The sequence below is a fragment of the Drosophila kikkawai genome, chromosome 3L (genome assembly GCF_030179895.1).
Source record: "Drosophila kikkawai strain 14028-0561.14 chromosome 3L, DkikHiC1v2, whole genome shotgun sequence".
Taxonomy (NCBI): Eukaryota; Metazoa; Arthropoda; class Insecta; order Diptera; family Drosophilidae; genus Drosophila; species Drosophila kikkawai.
This window is the reverse complement of record NC_091730.1, coordinates 24,843,425-24,854,101: the sequence shown is the minus strand read 5'-3', so window position 1 is coordinate 24,854,101 and position 10,677 is coordinate 24,843,425. Positions and strand designations below refer to the sequence as shown.

Below are 10,677 nucleotides of genomic sequence, written 5' to 3'. Positions count from 1 at the left end.
ATGTTATGAGCCTCCGAACCGGCCGACTCAAAGCAGTTACAGAGCAAACATAAAACTTTAAACGCGTTTTCTGGAAAACTACATTTTTCGGGCTGGCGACCATAATATCTCAGTCAGTTTTTGCCGAATCTTAATGTTTTTTTTTTTTAAATACGCGTAATTAACGTGTCCATGGAATAGTCTACAATTATATTGATAGCTTAAACATTGGATTTTTTTTCAACAAAAAAGTGAAGATATTTTTCAAAAAAACGAAAAAAATTTTTTGAGGCGCCGCCATTTTCTTATTTTTTATTAAATTTTGATAAAAGTAGCCTATTCCATTACCACATTCATACTTAACAAGAACATTTTTGAATTTTTTGTTTCAATCGATTTTTACGTCCTGCAGAATGGTCGCCAGAGGGGTTCCTTTTTTGGGCATGGGCTTACGTCGCCCTGTGTCCTGCTTCAGGACATGCTATAAAATTTTTGAAATTTATGCTAAATCATCTTTAAACTATGATAAATATATATGACAAGTTTGAACTTTCTATGTTTTTTCCTTGGTCCACAAAAAATTCCTGAAAATTGTCTATTTTTTTGGCCCAACTAACCAGAATGGACCCTTAAGCGAGCTAGTTAGGAAAATGATGCTTCTTAAAGCCGCTGCTAGATTTCAATCCAGGGGAAGCATGTTATAAAGTTTCTTAGCTGAAAATGGGAACTTAACTTTTATATTACCATGAATGTAACTTTATTTGTTAGTAACTTAGCTAAGTAGAGTTATGTACATAGGTAAGTAATCTCGCGAACTATAAACTTTTCGGAGAACATAATTTGGATTAAATTCCTATTTTACATGTTTGCCCTTCCACTCAGCGACTCGCTTCTGAATATCTAATAAGCGTTCATTCAATTCAGATATTTCGGGTAGGTGTGGACTGGGTCCTGCTACTAAGGGCTGCGGTTGAACGGAAGACAACTTTAAGGGATTGAGTTTCTTTCCTGGAGTTGGCCGCTCTATGTTGGTTATCCGAGGTAGTTGTGATGGCAGGGGCATCTTGCGTCGGTTTGGTATCTTTAGCATATTTTCCACTTTATATACAAGTTACAAAACCAAATCCATTAATTTTAAAGGGCTAAAATTTATGCTGTTGCTACGAACCAATTTAAAAATTCCAAAGTCATCAGCGACCTGAGAAGTTTTTAGTAAAGACTACTTCGATTTTTAGATTGCAAACAACAAACATTTTCTGGACTCGCTAAGAGTACTCATATAATATAAAAATATAGTGTCGTAAAGCCCTCTGGGTCTTTGAGATATAACTGTTTTGTAAGAGTCTAAAATTACGGTAAGTTTTTAAATACATAATCTATAAAATCGGAGTACTGTATCATAAAAGTTCCGTGTTTTTACATTTAAATTTTTTCACTTTCATTTTTAGTTTACTGGGTATCACATTTTCACGATGTCCATTATTATGTAATGAATTTGTATACATATATTTTTGTTATATTTTTCGTACGATTTGTATACCCTTGCAGGGTATTATAATTTCAGTCAGAAGTTTGCAACGCAGTGAAGGAGACCTTTCCGACCCTATAACATACTATACATATGGGCATTTCCAAAATGTCGCACGCGACATTCGTACGCATTCAATCAAAAAAAGTATGGTACATTTCTTTTTTTTTTTTATAAATGTTAACTTATAGCTCTTACCTAGGACTATAATTGGTGCAAATGTTGATTTTGAGTGTTTGCTCAATTTTAAGAAAATTTAAAAAAACTGAAGGATTCGCACGCGACAAAAACAGAAGTCACTTTCGCGGCGAGCTGTTTAAACACTGATTTCAGCGAAACGGCAGAGACTATTTTAATGAAACAAATTTCTAAAGGTAATGCAATAATGTCACTTTCATATGCTTTAATTTACAAGCAGAAATATAGCGTAGTTCATTTTTTATTTAATTTTAATCAGATTGGAACGCGACATGTCGCACGCGACATTTTTTATCATCATACTTTGCATGTAATTTTTAGTATTATAAGTAAATTGGAAGAGCATATATCCATTTTATTTCGACTCTTTGCATTCTTCTAGTGATGTTAGTAAACAACAGTCAAAGCATAATGCCTCGGTTTGGATGTAATTATCAAAAGAAAACAGGCCCATTTTTATCATCAAAATAATGAAAAATCGTGTCTGCGCGAATATGCATTCGAATATTTCGAAATTTGTTTTAGAATATGATAAACCCCTTCAAATTTAATCAATTGGCCTTTTCCTAATGTTACTATGTTGGAAAAAAAAAATTTTAGAGAAGTTTTAGTTTTTTGGCCGCGTTGGACCTTTCTGTGGAAATGCCCATATATATTCTTGATCAGCATCAACAGCCGAGTCGATCTAGCCATGTCTGTCTGTCTGTTTTTACGCAAAATGAATGAAATTTTGCATATAGTCTTCTATATATCCCAACTGCTATGTATATATGTCAAAACGGAACGATTCTTAATGATCTAAGTACAATCTGCAAAGGTATACAAACTTTGGCGTGCCGAAGTTAGCTTTCTTTCTTTCTTGCACTTGACCGAAATAGGTCCTTTCCAGTGAACTGGCATAAACTTTACCTTCGCTTCTAGTTCTTCTAGTTATTCATAAATTAGAATATGGATAATGGATATTGTTTATTTACTACATTTGACCAAAAATAATTTTATTAGCGAAATAATATTTATTGATTCCGATGCATTTCTTGCTCCGCCTCCTCATCCTCGTCCTCATAGTTGGTATGTAGCTCGCCTTCGCGCAGAAGCTTTCCAACCAATGGGTATTTCTCCCTGAACTGCTGATCCCATTCCCTCAAAGTGCTCATTTGACTAATTGAAAGGTCGCTAAAGTCGTCAAACTCTTCGCTCTCATTCGTCTCCACTGAGAAATTGATCAAGTTTCGCGAAATATCGCGTCCGGCATAGTTTGGATAAACGCCATTGCGTCCGTAATAGTGTTTGGATCGGGACACATCGTAAATACTAAAGTTTATGGCCACCAGAATACGACCATCCTCCCGAGTTCCATTGTATTCGCGCAGCTCGGCCACCGTAAAGTCGCTGCGTAGTGGAGAGAGCTCCTCCTTCTGCCCACCGCCACCTGGCTCCAAGGAGATCGGGCCCGGCCCCATAAGCTGCTGTTCACGATGGCGGCGCTGACGACGCCGACGGGTTAGGCTTACCACCTTATAGAAGACGAAAGCCGAGACGACCAGGAGTGTCACATCTAACGGCGTGTCCTTGATGGCGTTGGAGATGAAGGAATACCATGGCAAACTCTGATCCACGGCCTTGGCTTTGCCCGACATCTTTTGACTGACAACTTGTTAACGAAATAGATAAATATTATTCACGCTTTCTGAGTGGCCTTACAAAATACTCTGATCAAATAAACTTCTCAACGTGATTTTTTCCATTTCTTCTAGTTGAAGTTTCTGATTCGCCTACTATTCTCTTTTTAATTTTGCGTACACAGAAAAAAAAATCCGGGATAAAGTCGCCAAAATCAATCCCAAGTGGGCATGATTTCGAGCTAAGGTCGGATTTTCTTAATATAAGAACGAACATACTTAATTTTTTCAATCTCGAAAATTCTTGATTCAATCCCGCTAACCTTAAAAATTTCAATCCCAATTTTTCTTAATTTAATCTCAAACATTCTTAAATTTTAATTTAAAAATTTTAATTTAAAAATTTAAATTTAAATTTAATTTAAAAAAAAAAAAATTTGTTTTCTCGATTTAGTCCCCGAAATTCTTAACTATTTTAATCCCAAAAATCCTTGATTTAATCCCTCTAAAGTTCTTAGTGAGAAGTGAAAGAAGTTTTTATTTAAATCTGTAATTATAAAGCTACAAATGGTTATTAAATTAATTATATTAATGTATAAATCTTATTAAAAGCGACTTAAACTTACTTTTCCTAGTTCTCGGTCGGGATTCGAACCCATGTCTCAGAAATCACAGACCGTCCGCTTACCAACTGGGCCACTGAATCAAATCAAAAGCTAATGTCGGGAACGCGAATACATACAGTTTCAAGGAAAGAGCAAAAATATGTGTATCCCTTTATCTCTCTCTGAGCTAAAAATAGATTTGCTGCTCTCACCAAATTTTTAAGAATATTTAGGCTTAATTCAAGAATGTTTTGGCTTATTATGCCTCTATAATCCCAAAATGAGATTAATTCAAGAATTCTTACGCTCATTTTGTCATTTTAATCCCGAAACGCGATTGATTCAAGAATTTTTAGGCTTAATTGGTAATTTTAATCCCGAAATGGGATTGATTCAAGAATTTTTAGGCTTAATTTGTCATTTAATCCCGAAACGGGATTAACTCGACCGTCTAACCCCGAATCGTACTTAAAAATTTTAATCCACCACATCGAAAAAATCAAGAAAAATATTCTTGATTTTTTCGTTCTACCATTTTTTCTGTATACCAAAAAATTTTGAAAAACTTAACTTTTTTGTAGGAGTTAAAAAAAAAAAATAAACTTTAATAACCAATTTTTGTTTTTTAATTACGTTTTAACTCTTTTTTTTAAATTTTAATAAAGAAGTTGTTACATAAATTTTATATTATTTTTCAAGTCATAAATCTTATATGCGATCCCTGATTTAAACTCACTGATTCTAGCAGTAAAAATATTTAATTTATTTAAATATTTGAAATGCTTACCATTCAGAACTAAGGATGTCGCGGCTCATTCCATTTCGCAATAAACTGTCGCTTGGCTGCAAGGTCCCCCAGCCTATTCTATGGTCTTCATATACATAAGTATATGGCATTGCTGCAAAAAGTAATATCAAAGAGATAAGGATACTACGGGAGAAAAAAATTCTGGAGCTCTTGGTACTTGAAAACCAGGACATCGAACGCGACCTCAAAATGCCCAAAATTTGGCGACAAGCTCCATAACATTTCACAAAAACACATGGAACGACTGTGTGGAGCTCTGTATTTTGCTTTCTCCAAATATATTTAACATTGACTCGTTCGAGAATATGTTCCAACACTAAAAATCCCCTCCAACGTTTTTTTAATATGCACTCTAAGAATTTGAAAGCTACAATTAGGCACGGCGGGGAAGCGTTATGGTTGGACATGTATGTCGGCAGCAGGTGTTGGGAACTGGAGTTTTTTGAACCAAAGAAAACACTCAATACCTCGAGATTTTGAAGCAATAATTTGTTTGAAAGCGTGAAAGATCTGGGTATTTGAGAAGGACAATTACAAAACATAAGTCAAGCTTGGCTTTATTGGAAATGCCCGCACGTTACACAGTCCCTAGTACAGTCACCCGAAATTAATGTCATTGACAATTTGTGGGGAGTTTTATATAAAAACATCCGAAAACGGAAAATATCCAACAAAAAGGACCTGATAGAGTCGTTGGCCGAAGAGTTGATAAAAATAGCCCCAGAAACCAATTAAAGTTGGTGGATTCGAAGCCAAAAGGACTTAAAATGATTGTGGACAATAAAGGTGGTCATACCAAATACTAACTATATTATTTGAAGTCAATAAGCGTTAAGTTTAAAGTATGTATGTTCCTGGTTAAAATAAACAGTGGCATTTTTTGTCGTTGTTTATTCGTTTTTAATTTTAACAAAAATAAAAAATACAAATAAGGAATGTGTATAAATATAATCTTTAAACCTAAGACATTGTGCGTTTAAATTTTTAGGTCTGGTTGAAATAAGCTGAGCCACTGTAGATAAGCTGGAACCGGGTGTCGGATGCAGATAAATCAGTATCTGCAGGCGTGTATTATATAGTTGACTGATCCAGGCCGTTCCAAAGCTTATGTAGAGGGTAAATGAATGGGAAAGTTGACCTTCCTCGTGAAATACAATAATGCAAAAAAATAGTAATAATTTACTCATTTACAGTATGCATTTTATTGTTTTGTCTTGGCATTCTCCAATCTTTATCACAGCTGGGTTTGTATGGATAGATTTACAAAGGTATTCTTGATGTACGAGTATCCCAGCATTTCTATTCCACATAAGGCTGAACATCTTGTTGCTGACGTGCCGCCTCTGCCTCCGCTCCCACTGCGCATGCCAACAGTGAGTTGACCGTTTGCTCCTCGCCCGCCTTATAGACATAGCCGTTGGCCTTGTCGATGTGGTTTCGCAGGCGCAGCATGCTGTCTGTGCTGAACGCGTCCAGCAGCTGGAAGGAGACCAGCGCATAGTCCTCGACAGTAGAGCAAATGGCTTCATTCAGCTTATGGTATTTGCGCATGGCAGGGTCGTCGTCCAATTTGTCCAGCAGATATTTCAGGTCCAGGACGTCCGCGTAGAAGTCTACGTTGAAGTGCAGCTTGGTCTCGTGCTTCCGCAGCAGATCGGCCTTTGATAGCACATTAACGTGAGGCAGGCTCATGCGCAGCATCGTGTTGAGTGCCATCAGGAGCGTGGCAATGAACTTTGCCGGTTCCGAACAGTAGTGAGAGTCGATTAGGTTAACGGTAACCAAGCTGTACCGCTCCCGCTCCAGTCTTTCGAACACCCGAGCCATGGCACTGTGATGCGTATAGAGCTCTATCTGGCCCGGGCAATCAAACAGAAAATAGTTGTGGGTGGCACCTAGCCTGCGGAGAGCTGGTAGCAGCCAGTCCTCTAGGTGCTCCGCCAGGTACTCGGCGCAGTGCATCAGCGCTCCATTGGGTCCCAGCTGCAGGTGCTCCATGCATTCGTCTACAGTAATTAGCTCTACCACACTGAGCACTGGCTCGTAGCCCATGTTGTCGTTGGCCGGGTCCAGGTTCACAACGCCCACTTGTCGCCCAAGCTCACGGTAGAACTTGAGAGCTTCAGCGCAATAGGTTGTTTTGCCGGATCCCGGTGGGCCAATGATCAGCTGACCATAGCGGGGATTCTCTACTTTTGCGGATGTACTCATCATTTCGCCCGGCAGATAAAAACGTAAACAATAGGGAAATAAACAGGGTGCTGCGTCGATAACGATAAATTTATGCGGTATCTCTAATGAATATACTAATTCACAATACATTTGCGTGCAATACCCATAATACTACTACTCATTTTTGACTAAATTAAATTACGTATGCATATAAAACCTAGCTGCGAAAATCTCTCTAGTTATTTATAAGACATTAGTTTTGTAAAATACCCCAGGTATTTAATTATTATAAAATGATTTTTATAGTATATACTTCTGAGCCGGATGGTATATGTTATCGAGAAGGTCGGCCTTATTGCAATTGTTCAATTCGGTCACACTGCGCCATAGCTTGTCGGTTTTATAAATCAAACGGAAATTCGCAATATAGTATCGTTCGTACTCCACTAGCCCAGCACAGAGGAACACAACAATGGCTCAGCCCCAACCACCAGCCTACGAAAACAGTGAGTTGGCATGCAAGAGAATGATAGCCCAATTTGGTGGTGTTCAAGAGTTGCCGGCATTGACGTGACGAGAAGGGGGATGAGTCAACAAGCGAAAACGGTAAAAGCAGAAAGCCATCGCCGGAAGCGTCGTGATTATGCCCATAAATGGACAGACGCCGCAGCAAGATAAAGGGGCTGCGGGGAGGTGGCTCCACCCTTGCACTCTTTTGTTTCCGTTTAAGAAGTCGGGAACGGCCGCGCCCAGTCCGTCCCACTCCATGCCAACTCGCCGGTGTTATCTAGGTTTTTTTTCTTTAATCTGTTGTCTAATCGCATTTCGTCGCGGTTTAAATTGCAGAAAACATTTATGCGACACTGCCGCGCACCCAACGCGGCCAGCCGATTGTGCTGGGCGCCGATCCTAAGGGCAAGAATTTCCTCTACACGAACGGGAACTCTGTGATTATCCGGAACATCGAGGTAAGCTGATATTGCAGCAGAATACTCCTGCCATAAACTGTAGGCTCTTCCAAATGGTGTTTTATTTTTGGACAGCTGCAGTTTTCTGCTACTTTTCCGTTCCTGTCTGCCAGTATGAGTCGGTTTTGTTTTCTTTTTGTTAGCTAGCGGCAGCTGTTCTATATTTATTTTTATACAGCACCCATTCCACGGCCGACCGGCAAAATCAACCACTCATACAGGCGCACGGAATATTTCTTGTTTGCCGCCCACGTAACTTCATTATGATGTTCGGATTGCTGGCCGATTGAGCATTAAGTTGCTCTGTCCCAGCTGCCTATGTACATATGTATGTCGGATTGTAAAAGTGATTCTAAAAAGCACTCTCGCACTGTCTTTTCTGTCTCTCGACCGTCCCACAGAATCCAGCCATCGCCGATGTCTACACGGAGCACTCGTGTGCAGTGAACGTGGCCAAATACTCGCCCAGCGGCTTCTACATTGCATCTGGCGGTAAGTTACGCACAGCAATTTCACTCTTGGAGGCGCACGGCACAAGGTGCAGGCAGCGGAGCATGCGAAGCCACAACAGTGTTGAATCGGTGGTCACCGTGAGTCACGCCACAGCCCATGCATAGAATTACCATTTGGGGAGACCGACGAGCATCGAACGGTTTCTTATCTTATCTGATGTTTGCGAATGGAAATTGGAACTACTATTATTCGCTTTTACGTTTTTCTAGACGCCTCGGGAAAGATTCGGATCTGGGACACGGTCAACAAGGAGCACCTCCTGAAGAATGAGTTCCAGCCAATCGCAGGGCCCATCAAGGACATCAGCTGGTCGCCGGATAACCAGCGCATTGTCGCTGTAGGAGAGGGTCGCGAGCGATTTGGACATGTCTTCATGTCAGAGACAGGCACATCAGTGGGCGAAATCAGTGGCCAATCAAAGTCCATCAACTCGGCGGACTTCCGGCCAGCTAGGCCCTTCCGCATCGTGACAGGTAAGCACACTGAATAGCCAAACGATGTTGTGGAGTTACTAACCTGCTGATAAACAACAGGCAGCGAAGACAACACGATCGCCGTGTTCGAGGGACCGCCGTTCAAGTTCAAGATGACTAAGCAGGATCACTCCCGTTTCGTCCAAGCGGTTCGCTACTCTCCAGACGGCAAGTTCTTTGCTTCGGCCGGCTTTGACGGCAAAGTCTTCCTGTACGACGGTACCAGTTCCGAGCTGGTGGGCGAGTTCGGCTCGCCTGCTCACAAGGGTGGTGTGTACGCCCTGGCTTGGAAGCCGGACGGCAGCCAGCTACTGACCTGCTCTGGCGACAAGACCTGCCGGCTGTGGCAAGTGGAGTCGCGTGAGCTGATTAGTGAGTTCGTTATGGGAGCCACCGTGGACGACCAGCAAGTGTCGTGCCTGTGGCAGGGCGAGCACTTGATCACTGTTTCCCTTTCGGGCGTAATCACTTACCTAAACGTCGAGGATCCCAGCAAGCCGCTGCGCGTAGTCAAGGGCCACAACAAGCCCATAACCGTACTGGGCCTGAGCGATGACCGCAGCACCATTTACACCGGCAGCCATGACGGCGTAGTGACCAATTGGAACTCTGGCAATGGCACCAACGACCGTATCACAGGAACTGGTCACGGCAATCAGATCAACGGCATCGCCGCCTGGGGCGACTTTGTCTATACCTGTGGCATCGACGACAGCCTGCGTCAGTTCAGCGTTGAGGGTAACGCATACACCGATTACGTCGTCAAGCTCAATTGCCAGCCTCGCGGACTCGCCATTCTGCGCAGCGAGAACATCATCGCGCTGGCCTGCATCAAGGAGCTGACCCTCGTGCAGGACCAGAAGAAAATCTTCTCGCTGCCCATCAAGTTCGAGGCCAGTTCGATTGCCGTTAACGCGGACACCTCGGAAATTGCTGTGGGCGGTGATGACCAGAAACTGCACATCTACAGTCTCAAGAACGGAGTCCTGGAGCCCAAAACTGAGATGGACCATCAGGGCGCGGTAACCGACGTGTCCTACTCGCCGGACCTTAAGTATCTGGTGGCTTGCGACGCCCATCGCAAGGTGGTGCTTTACTCGGTGGATGAGTACAAGGTGAGTACTGTTAGAGATGTTTCTCATATTGTGCATCTATAAATCTGTGTCTCTGCTCTTTTAGCCTGCCCACAACAAGGAGTGGGGCTTCCACAGTGCTCGCGTCAACACGGTGGCCTGGTCGCCGAACTCCCTGCTGGTGGCCAGTGGTTCGTTGGACACCACCATCATCATCTGGTCGGTGACCAACCCTGCTAAGCACACCATTATTAAGAGTAGGTTTCCGTGGACGTAAGAGTTGGCCCTTCTGTGACCTGTCACCTTCCCTCCCTTCGTTTCAGATGCCCATCCGCAGTCTCAAATCACTCGCTTGGTCTGGCTGGATAACAACACTGTGATCTCAACTGGCCAAGATTGCAACACCAAGGTGTGGCACGTGGAGACCATCTAAATGCCGCAGCTTTACTTATCCAGGGAGAGAAGTTGGCCGCCCCCTGGCTTCATTTCATTTAAGTGCAACAGTTTACATTAGCTATTTATGTCTATTTTGTCCCTTCGCTCACCTCTTGTCATGTCTCTAAGTTTAAGCCCAAAGTGTTTGCTAATCATATCATGGATATTCAACCTTTTGTCTGTGTGCTGCCCGAGCAACTTTTTTTATACTATCTGAACTGCGAAAGTGAAACAAAGATATGTAGAGTACGCCAGCGTACATAAATTATTGTATTATGAAATGAAATATACTAGTTTTGCATAGCT

The 10,677-nt window shown here is 41.8% G+C and overlaps 3 protein-coding genes across 3 annotated transcripts; 1 reads left to right on the top strand and 2 right to left on the bottom strand.

Annotated features, from left to right (window-relative positions):
• Positions 1–2,718: 2,718 nt before the first annotated feature.
• On the bottom strand, positions 2,719–3,342 carry LOC108084776 (membrane-associated progesterone receptor component 1). The gene has a single exon (XM_017181096.2). The coding sequence runs from the start codon at positions 3,340–3,342 to the stop codon at positions 2,719–2,721; it is 624 nt and encodes a 207-aa protein (XP_017036585.1).
• Positions 3,343–5,912: 2,570 nt separating this feature from the next.
• Positions 5,913–7,035, bottom strand: LOC108084774 (GPN-loop GTPase 2). Its single transcript, XM_017181094.2, has one exon. The coding sequence runs from the start codon at positions 6,949–6,951 to the stop codon at positions 6,037–6,039; it is 915 nt and encodes a 304-aa protein (XP_017036583.1). The 5' UTR covers positions 6,952–7,035; the 3' UTR covers positions 5,913–6,036.
• Positions 7,036–7,262: 227 nt separating this feature from the next.
• Positions 7,263–10,674, top strand: flr (actin-interacting protein 1 flr). The gene is made up of 7 exons (XM_017181084.2): positions 7,263–7,415; positions 7,756–7,877; positions 8,279–8,369; positions 8,600–8,863; positions 8,924–9,978; positions 10,043–10,193; positions 10,260–10,674. Exons 1-7 carry the CDS (start codon positions 7,382–7,384, stop codon positions 10,367–10,369), a joined length of 1,827 nt encoding a protein of 608 aa, XP_017036573.1. The 5' UTR covers positions 7,263–7,381; the 3' UTR covers positions 10,370–10,674.
• The last annotated feature ends 3 nt before the right edge of the window (positions 10,675–10,677 follow it).